This window comes from Etheostoma cragini, chromosome 6 (genome assembly GCF_013103735.1).
Source record: "Etheostoma cragini isolate CJK2018 chromosome 6, CSU_Ecrag_1.0, whole genome shotgun sequence".
Lineage (NCBI taxonomy): Eukaryota > Metazoa > Chordata > Actinopteri > Perciformes > Percidae > Etheostoma > Etheostoma cragini.
Window position 1 is genome coordinate 16,633,454 of NC_048412.1, and position 21,405 is coordinate 16,654,858.

A 21,405-nucleotide genomic window follows, 5' to 3' on the forward strand; every position below is an offset into this window, starting at 1 on the left:
CTTGACTTCAAGCCCTATTTTTTAGATCCACACCCGTTTATTCTGACCTTGTGCTGTATTCTTCTATTGCTCACTTCCAGTTAAAGAAATACTTCCATTTAACCCTTTGGAGTTATTTTATCTCGAGACAAAACCCATTTTTATCCCAGATATGAGTGTATAACGCCTTTGTTTTTACTAGTGGATAAGAATAATTTAGTAGGCCTATAGGCTACCTCTCTGTCTCTCTCAGAAGTATTTGTTTATTGCCAGCTGTGCATGACTCATAGTTCCTCTTCCTATTTCCATTTATTATTTAATTACAAGTTGATATGAATGTGTGGTTATGCATTTAAGTCCCCAACAGGAACATTTGAGTTAAATAGGGTTTGTGCATGTCTAGAATCAACTATTGTGATAGAAAACAACCAGCCATATGGCTGTATGCACATGAGATGATACAGGAGTTATGTCATATATCACAAACATGAAACTGGGTCTGTGAAGGTGTGGACAGGTCGTTACTCTGGCATACAGCAGCCACATGAGACAGATAGGCAGATACAGAGCTGTCATGTTCTGGAATAGTTTCTATGACCCCGTTAACTATCCTTTGGTGGCTGCAAATCTCAGGTCATAAAGTCTGTATTGTTAATGTGGTGTGTAGGCTATAACCCTCATCTTTTGCACTATTCCTTCCAGCCATATTGGTCAGTGTAGCCTATATTATAGTTTATACATTTATTAAAGTATTGGCTATCACACAAGCAAATTAATTCAGTTTTGGCTACATGTCCAACTAGTGTCACCCATTCACAGACAAGGCATTACATCCTCCTAACTGTGACTAAGAAAGAAATAAAGAAAGAAAGTTATTTTGATAAAAGAGTCAATTGAATCACTTGAGTCACGGCAATGAACTCGTGAGCATTCGTTTCCACTTTTCTCAATACGGCACGAGCTCAGTCTGCTGCCTTCACGTGAACCAGAGTGGTAGAAAAAGACTCTTTTTGGCTCTGCGTTGAACTATAAATCATCAGCAAATGATTTATTAACGATTATAGACCCAAATGGAAAATGGCACCATTAGTTCGTAAATGTTGTTTATTATTAGTGACAAATGAAATTAACCTAGAACAACTCTGACTAATTGAACTACTAAAAAAACAAAGTAAGTAGGAAAACAAACAGTTATCCATAACTAACTCATAAAATAAATTTATTATTATATTTATGTGTTTCTGTTGTTGCCATATGAAGCAACGACAATCAATTTCAAGTCATTTTAGGTTGTTTATGAGCGCATACATGGTAATTTCCACATATCCGAAGGTACTTAAAAGCAGCATTGCCGGTACTCTGCGTCTCCTACGTCACGGTCTTTCAACTGAGCAGCCACCTTTGGCAGCTAGTCTGAAATTTTGGGACACTGGACAATGAGAGGGCTTGTTTCATTTTTCGCAGGTAATTTATGACTTGGTCTCTTTAAAACATTCAAAGTTGACTATACAAAAGTTTGTAATAGCAATAGTGTAATTTAACATTAAGGCATGTCAAACTCATGGCGACCCGAGTTATTGTTGAACTCTAATGCAAGGGAACCCCCGTGCCTGTTTTACTGCTTTGGTCAAGTGTGTACGAGCTTTCTTCAACGGCATTTTACCCAAATATGGTTCTAGTCAGCAAATCTGCCAATAGTAAGTTGGTAAGAAACACGTTTACAGATGTTCTACTTAGTGTTGAATCTGACTTTTTTTTTTTATAAACAAACAAGCCCACATGTAACTACTGTTTTGATTGTAGCCAGTAGGCTCCCACGCCCAGAAAGACCTGCGACGACAGCGCAGGCCGATACGAGTGAAGGACAGATGCAGTGGTGGTGAGTACAGACGGTGCTGATTGTTGTTGGTGTTGACAGGAAGTGAAACTGAATCAGACCTCCTGACCTTCGTGTCTTCTCTCTCTCTCTCACCTCAGTGAACTCAGAAACTTCACAGTAAGTCATTTTACCACCTGATACAAAAAAAAAAACACTAAGTGTTCCCGTGATCCCTCATCACAGGTTACATGGCCTTCATCTCAGATTGTTTTACTTTAATCATGTTTACAGTGAGTATTCAGTATTTCACTATCCAAGTGTGTATTTGCTCATGCATTATAATACTAACTGGTCTGCATAGCATTAATAAATCATTTTATTAACCACAAATTAGGTTTTAGGAGTATGGCACATATCTGAAAGTTTTCTTTTGTTGTGTTAACCAGGATAAAACCATCAGATTTTGACCACCTTAAAATAATTGGCATAGAAGCTTTGGAAAAGTAGGATCTTTTTTTTTTATTCTTGAAATGGAGTAAAGAAAAGTGAGGTGAAACCAAAGGGAAAACAAAACAAAAACAGCAATATCAGTTTTTGTAGGAACCTGTAGACTATACCAACACTTTTGTCCCATTTGTTGTCTTCCAGAGACCTTGAACCAGAGAAAATCCTGCTGGGCAATGAGGGTCATGTGATGCTGACTGATTTGGGGCTTTGTAAAGAAGGGGTGGCCATGGTTGGGATTATGCATACATTCTGTGGGACTCCTGAGTACCTTGCTCCAGAGGTGCTACAAGGCCACCCACACAACCCTGCAGTGGACAGGTGGGGCCTCGGCACTGTGCTGTTTGAGATGCTCTATGGACTGGTGAGTGCTGCAGGTGATACAATCTTTTTATTATATCACATTTTTCACAGTCTTCACCTAACTCCATCACTCTTTCCCTTCTCTCAGCCTCCAGTTTACAGCTGTAGAAAAGCAAAGATGTTCGAAAACATAGTGGGGGGTCTCAGGCTGCCTTCTCAGTGTTAGAGGGATTGCTGAAAAGAGATGTCTCCTTGTGACCTACGTGACCTTGTAAGTGCTCACAAAAAAACACAGAGACAAGCAATGATGCAAATACACACATAACCATAGAGTGTCTAATATAAATGTGTCCAGGTGGAGCTGCAGGAGCATCCCTTCTTTGAATCTGTCAACTGGAAAGACCCCCGTTCATCCCAAAAGTGGTGTGAGTGATTCAGAAATGAGTGGGACGCAATATGTTGTTTAATCCATTGCACAGTGTACCCAAGTGTGTTAATTCCTCTCTCCTCTAATAGACTGATCCCTGTGATGTCCGCTACATTGACCCCGTGTTCACACTACAACCTGTCCCTGCCTCTGTGAATGAGAGGTGCCAGGTGGGCGGGACCAGCAAGGCCTACCTAGGATTCTCCTTTGTGGACCCAGTGGAGTATTTGGCAGCAAAGCCAGTTTCATAACAATGCCAAATCTTATGAGAGCATGTTTGTTCAAATATTTATTTAACATTATTATGTCATAAATTATTAAATCAAAGTCTATTTTTAAACATTTAAGAAAAACAATTCTTACACTAACACTGCATGTTTCAATGGTTACTAAGACAGTTTATTTTTTAACATTATTTATGTTAAGCATCAGTTCATAATGTGAAATATGCTGGTCACTATTTCACAAGTTCTAGCTGCCTTAATGTGTAAAGGGATGGAAAAAATAAATGCACAATTTGATCTTTATTTTTTTAAAGGTCCCATACCCTGACCAACTGCCACTTTGCTCGCAAAGCCATGATGTCTCTCTCTCACGGGTGGGCCAAATTCTCTGGTAGGGCAAAGCAGAGAAAGGGAAGGTGAAAAAGATTTCAGTTTGGCCCATCTGAGCTTTCATTTTCTCAAATGCAGAGCAGGATACCCAAGGCTCGGTTTACACCTATCCCCCTTTCTAGCCACAGGAGGACCATAGGCAGGCTGGGGGAACGCATGTTAATGTTAAATAAACTCATAAAATGTGAAATGTTCATGCCATGGGACCTTAACCCTTTACATAACTGTCTTTGAAATATACAACAAACACGTATTGCAACTTTCCCGTTCTGCTATTACATTCACATCTTATAAAAGTTACTGAAATTACTTTACAGGGGGCCTTAAAACCCTGTACATTGCAAAATACAGACCATCTTCTTGTGGTATTTACAAAAAACAATAGGATGCCAGTCAGTTGGCAACTATTAAACACAAATTGGAACAAGCTTTAACATTACGTGTGATGGTGAGGTTGGTGAAGTTTTTTTTACTGACAAATACTAAAAGCCCGGGTGTCTCCGTATTGAGAGAATCCGGTTTGATCCTTTACACCTCGTGTCACAAGACTGTTTATGAAACAGTTTAGACACATAGTAGCTTCCTGTCTGTCAGTAGAAGCTGAAGGACGTGTAGCTCTGGTCACTTTGGCAGGTGAAGTAAGCTATCAGCTGACCGTTGCAGATCATCAGAAACAAGCCGCTACCTGTCAAACAACAAAAATATAGAGCATCAAGAAGAATTGAGCTCATACAATTTAAAATACTTACTACAAGTTGCCAATTGTGTTTGTTTTACCTAAAGCCAGCCACCACTGCCAAACCGTGGGAAACTCCAACATCACTGCCACATGGAAATAAAACGTGCCATTAAACAAGACATTCTGCAATTTGTGTGTGCACCTGTGTGGATGTATTTGCAAGATTTCCACTCACCTAGGCTGGTGATCATTACATGCAGAATTGTGATGGTGAGGGCGTAGTCCCACACCCGTCTCCTCACCACTGCAGCAAACAAAAGGCCGCTGCAAAAGTAGGTGAGCTCCAAGGACAGGAGGTTCACTGAGGAAGACCAACACATCAAGAAAATACAGGCAGTGAAAGAAGTCCATGACCGTTGTTGACCATACTGGCTGCATATAGTGTATTTACCCAAGTATTTGGAGTTAGATTCAGCAGGTTCGGTCTTAAAGTCAAATGGAATCAGTCCGTCAAAGTGATTCAGCCTAAATGACAGGTGAGAACTGGGTTAAATATCCAATAAGAGGGAAAACTGCTGTCAGCAATTGCAAGAAAGTGTGTCAAACCACTGAAAAGTATAAACATATCTTAGATGTTATGTTGTCTACCTGGCAACAGGTAAAGTGAGGCCCCATCGTGTGGATCAAGCAACTAAATCTCATCTCTGCGATCACTGCTGCAATTTGCTAAAATGGATCCATGGCCAGATTACTGCATTGTGTATGTTTCCCACAACCTCCAAATACATACTGCATGTCATCACATTTCACCAGTAAATATACCTACTGCCTACCCTAGTTTGCTATTTTCTATCTTAAAAAAAAAGCACTTGTATTTAACAAATATTTACCATGTAAAGACAACATGAACTAAAAGAAAAAAGGTTCCTATTTACAGGAGAGGTTGATAATGATGCTTTCGAGGGCTGCTTGCTTGCATGTGCCTGTGCGCATGCGTGTGGGAGATTCTCACCTGAAGGCACCGAAGCACACACTCCCAATCATGTAGAAAAGAGAGTAAAATATGACCAGGCATAGCAGCAGATTGAAGAGCACGGTCTGCGTGATTGAGACAGAATATATCACAATGTAGCAAATTTGTGCATTACACACATCCACGCAAACACTAACCTGGAGCTATGTAGTCCTACAGGCCATAGGCAGTAGGGAGCGAAAATGCTGCGAAACCTAACCTGCTGCATAAAGTTTTTTGTTATGTTACATTATGATCTGAATAAATAGACCTCAGACGTAGCATTAGGCTACTTGTCATATATAATCTTATTTGATCGCACATGATTTCCCTACAGTCGATCCCAATTTACTGACATTGTAGCCTATACGTGACACGTCTTCTTACCTTCGAGTCGACCGCTTTGCCTTTTAATGCCATCGCATGGTTTATACTTGATGTTATATTACAAAATAATAATGCTGCAGCACGATAGCCTCACGAGCCCGTTAATCCCCTAGAAAACTGGACTTCTTCTGCCATCTAGCGACAAAAACCAGACACAAACCAGCGCCGCCGGCCGCACAACGGAGCACTGAACTCATTTCAACTCGAATCAGGGCGGCCTTTGTTGACTGAAATAAACACTTTTCTCTGTACCTGTTAGCTAGCAGCTTAATACGTTGCCATGAATACTATTGGGTATTTTATGTTTAGGCGGTGTGTATTCAATCAAAAGTATGGTTAAATGGCGCAATCAAATATGAAGCCCAGCTTTATTATAGGCTGCCGGAGAAACCATAACCGCCCTATGTGGGAGGGATTGAATACTGCAGGATATAGCTGGAGATGATGTGGTCCAACATGAGTGTTTGGACAATCAGCGACTCTGCAAATCAGTCTTAAAATCCCAGGAAGGAATGCAAAACCATAATCCCAATTTTAACTGAAGTAGATCAGTTGTCACATTAAACGCATTCATCCAGTAATGGAGATAATACACAGCCGATTCGTTGCTTTGGATGTTGAATTTCGGCCTAAATGTAGACCTACTGTAGTTAGCGTGTTGAACGTGGTGTTTGATAAGACTATAAACTCAATACGTTGTTATATTCATCTTGTCCGACTTTATTCAGCGTTACTGGATAGACGTCGTGCACCAGCCAAAACTGCACGTTTTAAGAAACACAACAGTCCAGCATATTGTGTAGGACGTTATTTGGGTCGCTTTTTCAAACATTTCGCTTTGGGTGATTTTACAGGCCTGCGTATTTAATCCTACAGTTAGCATCGATGTGTACAAACTGATTATCGCCTTTGCTCGGATTTACACAAATTAGCTGTTTGACGACCGATGGTTAACGGCATCCAGTTTAACAGCGGAACCAACCGCTCCTCAACGGTGATGGAAGACACTGCGGTCCCTGCGCTCAAATGATACACAGTCGTATGTTTTTCTTTAGGTAAATACTTTAAGGCTGTTATGACCAAAGGTGGAACATGAACTCCAGTCCATTGATGGTATTCGTTATATTGGCAGTGAACAGAATTTTGGGCGTGTTATAAGTGCAAACAGGCCTAGTATTGACCACCGATAGTAAACTGAACTTTTTCGAGACCCAAAGTTGTCAGGCAGCGCATCTTACACGCATGCGCATCCGATCTATCTGGCTCTAAATAAGAGTTAAAACAGAAACGAGGTGAGTTCCACATTTTTAAACAATACGGGCGTTAATACTCATTTATTGCCGTGAACAATAGCACAGTTTGAAAAAGCGGCCTTCGTCATGCTAATTAGCGTAAGTTAACATTATTTCCACTCTGATTTAAAACGGCGAGAATAAATCGTTTTTTCAAGTTTCTATTGGAGATATTAATCACGCAACAATGTTGAATCTCGTAACAGTAGCGCGATGTTATTGCGAGTGTTCGTGATGTTTTGCGAAATATTGGTGTTTTGCAAAATGCGTTTTCCTATTGTTATTAACCGGGAAACTTATTTATTACAGATTGTCCTTAGCTGGCTGCATCCAGTCACAATGCTACGGCTAGCAGCAGTCTAGCAATTCTCAGTTCAGTTGAACGGAGTGGAGCTAGCAGACTGTTAGCTTCATGTCTAGCTAGCAACCTGGGCTGACATTCCGTGACAAGGGGAAAGTGAAGAAAATAACTCGAGTGACGGAAAACACAAAGTCAGGAAATTACACAGCAAGCATTTGCCTTTGTTCGACGCGTAGCGGCTTTGCATGATTTGTTTAAATGGGTAACTTGAGTAATTTACATAGTTTAAACGTACTGGTGGCCTCTTCCTATGCTCCGCCATTTTGTATAAGACGAATGCTAATCATGGGCGCTCCTACATACACTTTATTTATGGCTAGAATAAAACTGAGGTATCAAGTGCAAAGTCAAACTTAATCAACATCTATTAGCTCGGGCTGTTGTTTACTTTTAACATGGTTATGGCTACCATGAAAACAGAACATATCACCTTAATTCAGTGTTGAACATGTGCCAAGACTAAAACGTTATATCGTAATATTAGTCGGACTAAAACGTTTTTAAGTTGGGCCAGTCAGTGCAGAAAACAGTGTTCTATTTAAAACCGATAAACAAATGACCCCCTCCTTTGTTCATAACCAGGCAAACAGCCGGTTTTAAGAGATACTATTAAAACAAGGAAAAGATGAACTTGTGTGTTTAACTTCAAGTTGAGACATCTTTCGTCATGTTTGTCAATGATCCTGATGAAGGTTAACTCTAATGGGGCCGTTTTTGCACGTATTTCCCCGTTAGTTGACCAGCAAAACAATATTATTATTGACTGTTTTGTCTGAAATCGAAGTGCATGGTGTATCCTGCAAGCCAGAACGCAGTCTCCATCTAGCGGTGATGTTGGGTAATGATGTTTACAAGTGCAGGTAGAAAAGGAATTTGTCTTTGGGAACACTTTGTAGGTAATACCTTGCAAGGGGGCTGCTTCTCTGTGTTAATCACGTACAGTCAGCACAATAGATGCAGAGCAATACAATGATTTATGAACTGAAAATTTCTACTCAACTTTTTTAGATTTTGAACACTTGTAATGTTTTTGGGTCAGTTGTCAGTATATGACAATGTCTTTAATGTGACTGTTGTCTATGCAGGTTGGGGATATCAGAGGAGTGGGAATGACCGACACTCCACCCAGTGATGGCCCCTCCCAGGGAGCTGAGTTTGATATGATGGGTGCTCTGGACTGGAAGGACGGTATTGCCACACTGCCAGGCAGTGACATCAGGGTACGAGAGAGATTTGTGTTCCTGTCCAGGATCATCTCATCCTAAATTTTTATTAAAGAAAACATTAACCTCCAGAGGAAAAGAAAGAGAGATATTTCACACAGGGTATGCCATACATTTATGCATATGACTGTGACTATTTAGGCTGTCAGGAGACAGCCTAAATAGTTCCACGCCTTAGCTCCACAACTTCCTTAAAGAAATCTCGATGACCATACCTGTTTCTACCTCACCTGTGTCTTTCAGTTCCGCATGACAGAGTTTGGGACTCTTGAGATTGTCACAGACCTAGAAGTCAAAGGGCAGAAGGCAGAGCCTAATCGCCAGACCTTGGACCCTGCACAGTCTCACACTCCTACCCCTCCACCAGAGGGCCAATCACAGACGGGCACAGCCACAGCTCCGGCCAATCAGAGTCAGCCAGGGTTGTCTCAATGTAAAGGTATGACAGCACATGTTTTTAACTCTTACAAATTTGTTTTTTGTAATAAATTGCAGTGTTTACTTTTTATGCTCTACATGTCAGTTTCAGCCCTTTTTCTCCTTTGTACTCTAGCCCCCGGTCCTGTACTTCTGTCTTTAGAGGACGGCCCCAGTATGGAGGGCCCCAGTGTGGAGGTTGGTCCCAGTGTTGAGGTTGGCTCTAGCGCAGACATGGGCCCAAATGGGGAGATGTCAAGGTGCCGTGCCTGTGGTGGCCACGTTCCCCGGGACGCCCTCCTTCAGGGCAAATTCTGTAGCTCCGTTTGTGCCCAGCCCTCCAGTGGCAGGTAAAATCCCACAGCTGGTATTCTCTGAATCCTCTTTGTTGTCTTTCAGATTTTTTTGTTTTGTTGTTTCATCACCAGCCAATCCTTACCTTTGTACAGATCCTCTCCAGGGGAAGCAAGGGAGAGTCAAAGTGTTGAGTGTGAGAGGCTGGGTAAACGTGTGCGCAAAAAGAGGAAGATCTATATGGATTCTGGTGATGAAGAGGAAGACAACCAAGAGGAGCCAGAGGTAAGGAGCACACTCTTGGTATTGGTCTCCAGTTTTGTTCCTTTTCAGATCTACAGGCCACTCGATTATTCAGTGATGTCTTGCTGTTATAATTGAGGTTTGGCAATAAAGTATCTAATTTAATAAAATACACAAGATGGGTGAGAAATAGGGGTGGAATAGTACACAGAAGTCACGGTTTGGTTCCTACCTAGGTTCAGACATCACGGAGGGAAAAGCAAAACGAAAAATGCAAAAGTCAATTTTTCTTATTGTTTATGTCTCAGGCTGTACCACCTAGTGTCATACAGTCTCTCCCCTGAGCTAACTCCAACAGCCTGAAGTATGTAAAGTAAGATGTAAACAATATTGTTAACTTGTAAACAAAATAAGACAATCAGCCATAACACTGAAAATGCAGCATCTCTGTTCTGTGCAAAGACAAACTAAATCACCTAATTAATGCAACGTAATCACAAAGTCTCCTGGTCCTTTTTCACAGCATAAAGCTGCTCCCTGCCCAACTATAGCCAATATAGTTAGCCTGAAGAAACAAGGCATCTGTCCCAACTAACGTTACGGTTTGCAATCTTAAAGACGCTGGCATCCTTTTATCACTTCACCATCACTTGCCATACTTGTCCTGCTGCTATCTCTGACTCACAAAACTTCATGCTTAGGCGGAGCTCGGCTACATACGGAGCGCCAATTAGAGCTTTAGAGCTAAGGCAGGGCTACAGATTAGTTGTCCCTGAAGAACCCGCATATCTAACCGTAGGTCTGAATTACATTAGTTAATTTGCACGCAAGTTTTATTTATTTTTATACCCTGTATTCTCTGTGTATTTCATGCACCGAACTGTGACACCCGTACTGTTTCTGTTCAGTGCGAATACATGTACCGTTCCACCCCTAGTGAGAAATCAAGTTTTGTTAGATTTGTTTGACACATTTTTTCATTACACCCTTTGTAGGAAAAGGCCAAGACTACCAAAGGGCGAAGAGGTGCCAAAATTGCCAAACTGGGTATGTCAGAGACTGCTGCCACTGTAGGGGGGAGCGAGGGATGGAGAGAGATTTTTTCTTGTTTCAAAGTTTCTATATCCCATAATATACTGACATGGTTACCTAAATTCAATGCAACTTGATAAGACTACATGTCTTAAATTCAGTTTATATGTCTAAAAAATGCTGCAGCTTAATGTCGTGCTGTTGTTCTTGTGAGACATTAAACCTCTTGCAGTTTTTCCCCTGAGAGATCAACTTTTATTTTCAAATTTGTAGCATGCATTTAGAATTTAACAGTCTTTTAAATACCTTACCCCTAACAAGTGACAAGACAGAAATTTATGATTAGTATATTTTAATTGGGTATTAGGTTCTATCAATGTTATGGGTTAGTTTTCACATGACCGTAACATATAGAATACATTAAAATATTTTTTCATGATCACGATTTCAGAAAAATGTGACGTAAACTGAGCTGATCTGAATAAAATACATAAAACTTGGGAGGAGAGGTGTATCTGCATCTGTATTTTTTTCATGAACGTGATGGTCCCTATGCACCAACTACAGTTCATAATAGTTGAGTCTTATTTGCCCAATCCTCAGTGACTGCCCCAGCCAATAAGAAACGGGCATGGAGCTGGCCAGCTTACTTGGAAGAGGAGAGGGCCATTGCTGCTCCTGTTAAACTATTCAAAGAGGTATTTTCCCTTCATATACACTATTTTTAAGTATAACAAATGGTTTTGTTTATTTGGTCTCAAGAAAGCCAAATCCTAACTGTGCCATAATGTACATTTTTCTTGCAGCACCAGTCGCTTCCTCAAAGCAGGAACAGTTTTAAGGTGGGAATGAAGCTGGAGGGGCTGGACCCATCTCACCCGTCTCTTTTCTGTGTGCTCACTGTTGCAGAGGTATGTGTGCTTATAGTTTTTTGTTACTAGACCACATTTATTTGTTATCCCTGTTTTTGATTAAGTATTGGACTGTCCCACTGACTCTCAGATTCAAGGCTATAGGGTCAGGCTTCACTTTGACGGTTACCCAGAATGCTACGACTTTTGGGCCAATGCTGACTCATGGGATATAAAACCAGCTGGCTGGTGTGAAAAGAATGGGCATAAGTTATTGTTGCCTAAAGGTAGTGTCTCACACACACACACGCAAAAACCGACACCTCTATCCATGCTTTAACATACAACTTTACTGAGTAAGTTTGTCTTATAGGTTGTAAGGATGGAGAGTTTAATTGGAGTATGTATGTGAAGAACTGTAGGGGTCAGCTGGCCCCAAAACACCTTTTCAAGAGCCTCAACACAGTGAGTGTTAAGCCTACACAATCTGTATACTCTTAAGGCCATCAGATTGTTATTTAGTTCAGGGCCTATTTCTGCTAAATGTTTATTTTTTCATTTCAGTCAGTGACTCCGTCTGGATTTAGAGCGGGGATGAAGCTGGAGGCGATTGACAGGAAGAACCCATCGTTGATCTGTGTAGCAACCATTGCTGCTGTTGTTGACAACAGACTGCTCATTCATTTTGACAACTGGGATGACACATATGATTATTGGTAAGAGCCTGGTTTAAAACTGAAGGAAGGAGTATGATCCCATAGCTATCCCAAGTCCACTTGAGGGACTGCTGTAAATCCGAGTGAAAACTAGGATACCTTAATGTTTTTACGACATCACCATAGTGCCTGTGTATTCACAGACATGGTTGGTAACTATCTTTAATATGCACTTTTTGATATGTTTGAAATTGTCTTTACACCCTAGCAGAAATCAATAACTTATGGGCTCTGATAAAGGATTGAAAAAGATCTGTCATCTGTAGCTGCCGTAATCCTGTAAAAATGCCCGCCAGTCACTGCCTCGCAGTTCGCTAGGAAATAAACAATGAAATGCCTCCTTGCCCCGCTGCATGTACTCTCCTCCTGTGTACAACCCTGAACTCAATTCGCATCGGCGCTGCATTGCTACCTAACAGTAGTCAGGTTTGTTTTTAACATTCGGTATAATAATATTAGGTGTGCGCCATCTGTTAAATTAGCCTGGCTCCGCCCTCCTACGTACTTCCGGTCAATTTTCATTTAAATGTACGAGAGTCTGGTAGGACCAGGCTACTGGTGAATGATATATGAAGTAAAATTGCGGGCCTTTATCCGCTCTTCTCTGAAGCACCGGCGCCTGTGCATGTGTGTGATGGGAGCTTTGAGTGAGGGGTTAGACGGAGCCCCGAGGAGACGCTACCTTTCAAATCTTGCTAGCTTACCAACCCTGCCTTTTTTAAGGTATGAAGAGCATGTACATGTATTGGAAGTGAATGTTATAAGGTCTTGACAAATTTGGAAATTGGACAAAAAGTCTGGAGGACTTGGACAAACATACATAACTTGAGTATATGCAGCTGGAACACATTTGAAATACATTTCTAAAATGATGCTGTTATTGGGTGCCTGTTTACTTTGTAGTTGTATTTTGTCAAGGTGTGACGCTAGCAGTCCATACATCCACCCTGTGGGATACTGTGAAGAGGCTGAGCTAACTCTGACCACTCCAGCTGGTAAGACACAGACCAAGACACATGTGGGTCAGTATAAATTATTTAAATATACTGTAGGGAATGCAGAATCTAACATTATTAGAAATAAAAACTAATCAAAAATTAGATTCTAATGACTTTATTAAATTATTGTTTAATCAATGTGTTCTATAGAAAGTGTTTTGCACATTTCTGGTATTTCTAAAAATTGGTTGCTACTGTAAGAAAGAATGACTCAAATGGTTTTTAAGTAATCAATGGTAAAATGCATGCTACGCTCAGTTCCTGTGGATGTCCTGATTGTCACTAGTTGATCCATGTGTCACAAGACTTATATCTAATGGATCTAATTCCCTCTCTAAAGAATATAAGCAACCCAAGACTTTCTCATGGGAGAAATACCTGGAAGAGACGGGCACACAGGCTGCTCCTGCGCGAGCTTTTAAACCGGTACAACTCACACAGAAAGATTTATAATATGTACAATAGTTGTCTAGATATAGTCAATCAATTGATGTTCTGCCCTGTGTTTGCAGCGGCCTCCACATGGCTTTCAGATTGGGATGAAAGTGGAAGCTGTGGATAAGAGGAACCCCATGCTCATCCGTGTTACAACTATAGTGGACACAGAGGACCACCGACTAAAGGTACAACATGGCTCGTTGTCAGGATGTGTTTTGTCTTGCTCTGTGTTTAGCTTCTGTCTAGTTTACCTTTAATTCTCCCCCCCCCCCCTGTTTTTTTTAGATTCATTTCGACGGCTGGAGTTCAGAGTATGACTATTGGGTGGAGACAGACTGCCCTGATCTGCACCCTGTAGGGTGGTGTCAGAAAACCGGACACCCACTACAATACCCTAATGGTGAGACACACTCTCTCACTCACTCACTCTTCTTGTCTGTCCTACCTGATATTCATAGAGGTCTGTCGAGGTTTCTTTGGAGAAATATCCCAAATTGTGTGTTTGTGTGTGTCTGTGTCTGTCCAGGCTCTAGTGATGTAGTACCTGCCCCAGGACAAGGATGTCCTACCCCTGGATGCAACGGGGTTGGCCACATTAGAGGACCACGCTATGGAACCCACTACACGTTAGTAACACATATTCAGTTTTGAACTTTTACAGGGCCTTTCCCAATTCCCAAATCCACAGATTGGCCTGGTCGGATCATATAAATTAACAATTGATTTTAGAAGTTAAGGCTCTAGTCTGAAGTTTATGACTACAGTTAGTGTTAGCTATATTAGCTGCAGTGACATTACTGCGCTTGGAAATGTTTTTAATTACTGAAAGCATTCTCTCTAATCATTAAAGTAAATCATTATAGATACCACCCATACATCAATAAAATATAGGGCTGCACAATTAATCAAATTTGAATCACGATCATGATTTGGGCTTCCCACGATCAAATTTGCGTGATCGACCGATCTCCGTTTTGTTTTTTTAAATGCGTTACATGACTCATTACTTCTGTAAAGCGATGCCTGTGTTTGGATCTTCTGACATTTGTCCACAGTTTTAATTGTTATTAACACAGCTATATGTTGTTAAGTATGAGAGGCAAACCTGTGTTTGTACCAGTGTATCCGCTGGCAACTTTGCCTGCTATCGCAACCGCCACGGCAAAAAACACAGAAGTTATTGAATGCAACTAACTTCAGGTCATTGAGTAATAGCGTGTGAAACGGAGCCTGTGGGACCTGGGCGAGAGATGTGACCCATTGCCAGAATATCATAGTTCATAAAAATGCAGCACAATGACCATACAGACATTTCACGTGTGTAACTCTGCTGACCCGCCATTCAACCCATTCATAATGAGTCAGCTGTCACTCCGTGAGTACGCTTCATTCAGCACTCCCCCTCTCTCCCCATCTCTTTTAATCAGTCTGTTATTGAAAACAAGTGAAGGAGCTTATATATACAGTACAGGCCAAAAGTTTGGACACACCTTCTCATTGAATGCATTTCCTCTATTTTCATGACTATTTACGTTGTAGATTATCACTGAAGGCATCAGAACTATGAATGAACACATGTGGAATTATGTACTAAACAACAAAACAAAAAAAGTTATATTCTAGTTTCTTTAAAGTAGCCACCCTTTGCACTGATTACTGCTTTGCACACTTTTGGCATTCTCTTGATAAGCTTCAAGAGATAGTCACCTGAAATGGTTTCCCAATGGTTGCCCTGGCTCGTAGCTTCAGAGGCAGACTGTTGTATGTTCCACTGTTGGAATCCAGTGAAATCCAGTCACACTACAACGGTTACGTTTTTTTGTTTAGTTTTTTTTTTGTAGCATTTTAGCCTTGTTAATCCAGTTTCTACTGTAGTTAGCGTTACCTGCTTTGTTACGTGTTATTGGTGTTTACCAGCGTGACATGCAGCAATGTTTCTGTTGCCTCTAACGTCTGTTTTGGAGCATTAGAGAGCAAGGGAGACATTGAAGTGGCACTGTAATGAAATACTGAAATCCGTGTTGATATTTTGTCCAGTAGATGACGGGCATACAACATACAACTTCAATATAAGAGGAATGTAGCATATTATGGTTAATATTTAACAAACATAATATGTTTGTTAAATGCATAAACTCCTCTCTCCTCGAGTCTCTTTCTTGACTCCTTGGCCAAAATCTTTGTTTGTTATGCTTGTTGCGCTTTCATGTTTGTTTCCTGTTGTTTGTCAATCTTAATTCCGTATGGCACATATGATTATCACTTACTTTATAGGGAATATATTGAATTCTTTTATTTTCATATAATCTGATGCGCCAGATGGTTTGTTACCCAGAACCATCTGAGAACCTGTCTCTGGAAACTGCTCAAATAGCACATTAGTAGTTTAGTCTCATTTGTAGTCATGTTTTGGGCCGGTGTATGTAATGCATACAGGAGGAGAAGAAAGAGGCTCAGTGTTCTTAAATGTCGTTTATTCTTGTGTGGGCTGCCTGCAGTGTAAATGTGTTGCTTGTGTGTATGTGTAGGAGTTTTGAGTCTTTAAGGTGATATAAATCTGCTTTTTCTGGTTGTAACCTGTTAAACTGCAGAGCATCAAAAGTAAAAAGGGGCATTTTGTTTTAGGCCTGGGTAAAGTTTGTGTGTCTTTTGTGTGTGCAGTCAGGTGAGCTGTCCCTACTCGGAGATGAATTTTAACAAGGAGGGCTTGCTGCCAGATCGCCTCAGCGGAGAACGACCCCTTGCCCTCAGTGGACCTCATCCACGTGGGCGACGCCCGGATCCTCACACAAACACTACAACACAGAGCTCCTCAACGCCAGACCAGCTGGAAGGAGCTGAAGACTCCCAGAACAGGTTTGCCACTGTCCTTCAAAAAAAACAACCAGCCTTTTGTTGTAGGTATTGTATTGTAACAAAATTGTTAATCACAAAAAAATTCACTAGAATTCCCAAGTGAACTCCTTTTAGTGTTTTGCATGCAACTCTATCCAGTGGTCTGTATCTGAGAGCGGGTTGTCTTTGTTGCTAGGAAACCGGTGACATTGGAAGCTGAGCGTTTAGGATGTAACACTCAGCTGGAGCCACTGGGTGGAGCCAGTGAGCGGAGCCACAATGGAACGAGGCCTAAAAGGTGCAGTCATGAAACCAACGCTGTGTTTCTGTAGATCATTGGAGAAGATGCTCTCCTGTACTAGAGAGTGACTTCTAACTTGTGTGTTATCCAGGACTGCTCCAGTTCCTAAATACCTGAAAATGCACTACGTTAAAGAAGAGATTGGCGATAGTAAAGGTGCGTGTGACTATGTGTAAAATGAGATGTGACAAATCGTGTGAATCCCCACCTCACTCCCACTGAATGCTGCCTTCCCTCCTCTTCCCTCTTAGCCTCTCCAGACGCCATCTCTCTCCAGCAGGCCCTCCACGAGTCTGTGTTTTCCCCCGGCATCTCCACTTCCCCCCCTCACCGCGTGGCTCTCTGCTGGGACAAACACTGCCAGCTACTGCCCGAGGTCCTAGGGCTGACTGCCAAGAGAGTGGCCACTTGGAGTGCTGAGGAGGTCAGACATGCTTACACTCTCACACTCATCCAACATGAAGGCATGTCATGTTATTCAGGGAAACTGCCACTGTGCATGAAAATTCAAGGAAACTTTTCTGGTTCTGTATTGGTGCTCTCTTTCTGCCTGTCTGTTCAATAAAGACATACAAGGCACTTTTTATAATTTTTTGATTGGAACCTGATATTCTCTCTAAAGCTTTTAGATCTAAGTTGTGTCTCTCATTTTTCACCAGGTGTCCAATTTTGTCAAAGGACTCCCAGGGTGTAAAGAACATGCTGCTACATTTAAAACAGAGGTAAGCTAGCCAAGACTTGTACTTTCTTTAGATTATTTTTGGGGCTTTTTTCACCTTTTAATGGACAGCAAGGTGAGAAGGGAGGAAGTGCAGGAAATCGTCACAGGTTGGACTCGAACCCTGGACCACGGCATAAACCTCTATGTATGTGTGCGTGCTCTACCAACTGAGCCAACTCAGCCAAGACTTAAACCTACTTAAGGGCAATTTCACACCTGCCTTGTTCATTCAGCTTGAATCATACCCAGGAATCTATGCCCCCTTGGTGCGGTTTGTTTGGGCAGGTGTGAATACAGCAATCACACTGGGCCGAGACCCCCTCATTAAGGTCAGGTTACAAACTGTGGTACGTTTTGGTGTATTTGGTTAGTGGTGACAGCGTGATTCGACCTTGATCCGACCCAACTACCAGGTGAATGCCGCAAGTCTGAGCCAAAATGGCTCCCGTAGTCAGGTGTGCTTTACGATCTCCGATGTGGCAGAGAATGCAGACTGTAGTAGCTTGCAACGTTTCTGTTGCAATAATACAGTGGTCAAGCTCGTCGGTACTCACATCTCCGGGATGGAGTGATGCGTTTAGGTTTGCTTGGATTTTTGCGAAACAAAACTTAATTAAGGAAAATAAAAGCGCCAACTTTACATTCTCATCAATTGTATATATATTATATTTCATATTTTTTCAAAGACACTTTTGATCCACATCAAGTTAATGCTAACAAATGATCTGTCAAATGTATTTCATTTTTATCTAGTTATACAATAAAACGCCATACAAATATCACATTGATCAACTATAAATAGGGTCATTATGATGACATGTACAGTGTGAGTTATATTCTGATGTCTATTAAAGCCCAAGAAGTGCGGAAGCGTGCTCATACCCTCATTTATTCCCATTGCATAATTAACTCAGCCAATTTATTTAAGTCACTTTGTTTTCATAAGATTATAAAGTCATCCAAAAATCATGGCAATCAGAGCATACAGAAACCACATGCATTTTTCCTCAGGAAATGCTTATCATGTCAGGACTTAGTTAAACTGTTGTATTAAAAGGGGACAGACGCAGTCAAGGCCGATTTACAGTTGACGCATCCGAGCTTGCGTGTGCCAATGGGATGTCAAATTGACGTAGATCTCGGTGGCGCTCCAGGATTTTGAGTGCGCGTCTGGAGGGTGCCACTCCTTTTTTCTTGATCCGACTAAGTCATCAAATCAAATCGAAGCACCAACGGCGATGCTGCTGCCAGTTCTATCGTTGTTTACCTTTTTCTTCATCTTTTAGTCTGTAGAAATAGCAATGTCGGTAGCCTTTGCTCATTAGCACCACCTCTGTTCAGGAGAAGACTGACTAGTGTTGCGACCACAACGCGGGAGTACAAACAGTTACAGCGCGCCAACGATGTCACACTGGTAGTGACAGCTCGGCTGCGGCTAGTATACCGGATGTTTAAGTGACTAACATTTAGCAGCTATAAAGACATGCATTTCCCTCAGGAGTTGGTAGAGACCAAAAACAAAATGAAGATTGGAAAATCATTAGGGGGACAAAACTTTGACTGTAAATAATTAAATAATGTTGCTTCATCACTGCTAGATGTGAATATCAGCAACTGTTTGCTAACACGTTTGTCATACTACCATAAAAGGTAGATATGTCACTGTTGTGTTCAAGTTGTTCTTGCTGCTAATGGTTAATATGGAGCAGATTCAGTAAAAAAAAACTCTGAATCTGTAATAAAAAAACTTTCTTTTTTCTTCTTTTTAGCAAATAGATGGCGAGGCCTTCTTGTTGCTCAACCAAGCAGACATTGTCAAGATCCTGTCCATCAAGTTAGGACCTGCCCTGAAGATCTACAACTCCATCCTCATGTTGAAGAACGCAGACGAGGAGTAAGAGCAGACAAGGAGTCATTCCCTCCCCACCGGTCCCTCAGTGTCGCTTTCATCAACACTCGGCTATAAGACACTTGATCAAATCCGCCAGAGCAGGTTTCGCTCTGCAACAGTGCAGCTACACAAGAGAAACAAGTGGAAGCCATCATCTCAGAAAACCCTCCACCCCTGTCCCCACACCCTCCTCTCTCTATGATAGACAGTACTGATCAACCCAAGGGAGAGTTTGACATGATACCAGGAGGATTCCTTTACTTATATCGTGTTTGTTTACTTAATCATTTAAAAAAAAAAACTAAAAGCACCTTTAATGCTTCTTAACATTGTACAGTTTCTGAATTGGATTGTGTCATAATTCTGTTGCATTTCCTGTTTTATTTGAAATGTAATGATGCTTGAGCTCAGAACAGAGGAAACAAGAGTGCTTTGTTGCATTTAACTTAGCAACAGACACATTTTTTTTTTTTTTTTAAAGCTGCAAAATACAATCGTGAGGTGGTGAGGTTTTAAAAATGTGACACCCTGTGGAGCAGAAGCACTATGTAGTTCAGTCTTTCTCCTCTAGATGGTGAGCCACGCCACAGACCTGGAGGCAAGAGAGTTTGATTCAGCTGAAGTTGATTGAAACTTAGATTGAATGGGGGATGGTCAATAGTGTGTGTGTGGGCGCGCCCATGCGTGTGCACAAAGGGGACTAAGTGTTTGAGAAATGAGGATGTCATTTCCCAATACCCTTTGCATGTGTCTTTTCTGGTCAGAGGATTGTTTTGTGACGAGCAGAGTTAAGGGCTAAAGTTGAATCAAGGAAACTTGCAGTCTTTTAAGGTGGAACGAGACAAAAAAACAGCTCTGTTCTTCTCTATCTTTTTTTGTTTGTTTTGTTTTTGAGAATGGCACATAAATATGAATGTAAAAAAAAAACAGCTTTCAGTTGTTTATGTTGATATGACCTTGTTTGATTCATTCACATTGTAAATAGTATACAGCTACAAAATGACTGTCCTCGCTACCTAACAGAGTTTACTCCTGCTTGGTTATGCAAAGGCTTGACATCTGTCCACAGGGAAGGACATTGTGACAGTGAACTGAAAAATATGAGCTTCAATTCATACAAAGATTTTGAAAAAAAATTTGAAAGAAACCTTGTCAGTGTCTTTGTTAAATCAGCGTGTACTTCAGCAAATTGGAATGTGTACATCAGCAACTGTTTATATGGAAACTGCTTTTATTTATGTCTTCTAATTTAAAGGGTCATGGTACGCTGTCTTTGGCTTCGAGGTAAGCTGTGGCTGTTTGATGGAAAGCGTGTGAATGGGTGCAAATAAATGAGATGCACACTGTCTGCTGTCCTTATTTAACCTCAGTCATTTTACCACACACACACACAGATAATCTAAAACTGGTCTGTAACTGTACATGTTTTTAATTATTTCCTTTCTTTACAGTGGTGAAAGCCACATTCATTAATGCATTTTTGAGGTACACTAGTTTGACAAAACGATCACAACTCAAGGTCCATCTACTAACTTTAGTTCTGGAGCTTTTAACCGTATCATGGCCTTCAACAGCGGATGGAGTTTCCCCACTTTTCTCTCAAAAGTCTATGTCTCGACGTGTGAGCTCATTAGCTGTTAAAAATGTAATCTATAGCACCTTTAGAATATCTTGTCTGTTAGCTAAAAAAGTGAGCATGAAAATGAGTAGTGGAAAGTAACTACATTTACTCAACAACTTGTTCTTTAAGTGTTTCCATTTTAGGCAAGGCAAGGCAAGGCAGCTTTATTTGTATAGCACATTTCAGCAACAGGGCAATTCAAAGTGCTTTACACAAAATCAGTTAAAAAAAACAGTTTATAATAAAAACTGATAAAACACAAGAATAAACAGTTAAAAATAAAATAAAAAAGAGTCAAAGTTACAGTGCAGTATAATAAATTAAACATTAAAGAAATGAACATCATCATTTAAAGAAAGGCAACATGAAAAAAAGAAAGGTCTTCAGCCTTGATTTAAAAGAACTGAGAGTAGCAGCGGACCTGCAGGTTTCTGGGAGTTTGTTCCA

General features: G+C 41.0%; 3 protein-coding genes across 10 annotated transcripts; 2 read left to right on the top strand and 1 right to left on the bottom strand.

The window, feature by feature from the left end:
- The first annotated feature begins 1,648 nt into the window (after positions 1–1,648).
- sgk2b (serum/glucocorticoid regulated kinase 2b) lies at positions 1,649–3,372 on the top strand. The gene is given in 11 exon segments (XM_034873594.1): positions 1,649–1,684; positions 1,783–1,858; positions 1,957–1,975; positions 2,245–2,290; positions 2,409–2,666; positions 2,754–2,790; positions 2,793–2,859; positions 2,861–2,876; positions 2,961–3,000; positions 3,003–3,028; positions 3,122–3,372. Coding segments are annotated over 11 exon segments (783 nt in total). The 3' UTR covers positions 3,284–3,372.
- Positions 3,373–3,854: 482 nt separating this feature from the next.
- On the bottom strand, positions 3,855–6,045 carry LOC117946780 (transmembrane protein 244-like). Of its 2 annotated transcripts, XM_034875153.1 has the most exons (6): positions 5,725–6,045; positions 5,338–5,423; positions 4,777–4,850; positions 4,561–4,686; positions 4,424–4,468; positions 3,855–4,331 (listed from the first exon to the last, which is right to left on the bottom strand). In XM_034875153.1, the coding sequence occupies exons 1-6, from the start codon at positions 5,755–5,757 to the stop codon at positions 4,237–4,239; spliced, it is 459 nt and encodes a 152-aa protein (XP_034731044.1). In that variant the 5' UTR covers positions 5,758–6,045; the 3' UTR covers positions 3,855–4,236. The 2 variants fall into 2 exon arrangements, with proteins under 2 accessions (XP_034731044.1, XP_034731045.1); XM_034875154.1 differs by lacking the exon at positions 5,725–6,045 and having other exon boundaries at positions 5,261–5,354.
- A 471-nt stretch (positions 6,046–6,516) lies between these two features.
- On the top strand, positions 6,517–20,683 carry l3mbtl1b (L3MBTL histone methyl-lysine binding protein 1b). Of its 7 annotated transcripts, none has more exons than XM_034874768.1 (22): positions 6,517–6,718; positions 8,463–8,597; positions 8,844–9,039; positions 9,181–9,367; positions 9,467–9,596; positions 10,550–10,601; positions 11,190–11,284; positions 11,393–11,497; positions 11,589–11,724; positions 11,811–11,902; positions 12,002–12,153; positions 13,072–13,175; positions 13,492–13,577; positions 13,664–13,774; positions 13,875–13,989; positions 14,116–14,215; positions 16,251–16,445; positions 16,621–16,722; positions 16,817–16,881; positions 16,977–17,149; positions 17,385–17,447; positions 19,216–20,683. In XM_034874768.1, exons 1-22 carry the CDS (start codon positions 6,671–6,673, stop codon positions 19,342–19,344), a joined length of 2,571 nt encoding a protein of 856 aa, XP_034730659.1. In that variant the 5' UTR covers positions 6,517–6,670; the 3' UTR covers positions 19,345–20,683. The 7 variants fall into 7 exon arrangements, with proteins under 7 accessions (XP_034730659.1, XP_034730660.1, XP_034730658.1 ...); XM_034874769.1 differs by having other exon boundaries at positions 6,519–6,718; positions 9,154–9,367; positions 13,072–13,148; XM_034874767.1 differs by having other exon boundaries at positions 6,520–6,718; positions 9,154–9,367.
- Positions 20,684–21,405: the final 722 nt, after the last annotated feature.

What these genes read in the sequence shown, in the direction of transcription:
- LOC117946780 (XM_034875153.1), bottom strand. Translation starts at nt 5,757, where the DNA reads ATGGCATTAAAAGGCAAAGCGGTCGACTCGAAG. An exon ending in TGTAATGATCACCAGCCTAG is followed by an intron (nt 4,469 to 4,560) that starts GTGAGTGGAAAT and finishes TCCATGTGGCAG; the next exon opens with TGATGTTGGAGTTTCCCACG. An exon ending in GCAGTGGTGGCTGGCTTTAG is followed by an intron (nt 4,332 to 4,423) that starts GTAAAACAAACA and finishes GTTGTTTGACAG; the next exon opens with GTAGCGGCTTGTTTCTGATG.
- l3mbtl1b (XM_034874767.1), top strand. Translation starts at nt 6,671, where the DNA reads ATGGTTAACGGCATCCAGTTTAACAGCGGAACCAACCGCTCCTCAACG. An exon ending in TGCCAAAATTGCCAAACTGG is followed by an intron (nt 10,602 to 11,189) that starts GTATGTCAGAGA and finishes CCCAATCCTCAG; the next exon opens with TGACTGCCCCAGCCAATAAG. An exon ending in CTGTTAAACTATTCAAAGAG is followed by an intron (nt 11,285 to 11,392) that starts GTATTTTCCCTT and finishes TTTTTCTTGCAG; the next exon opens with CACCAGTCGCTTCCTCAAAG.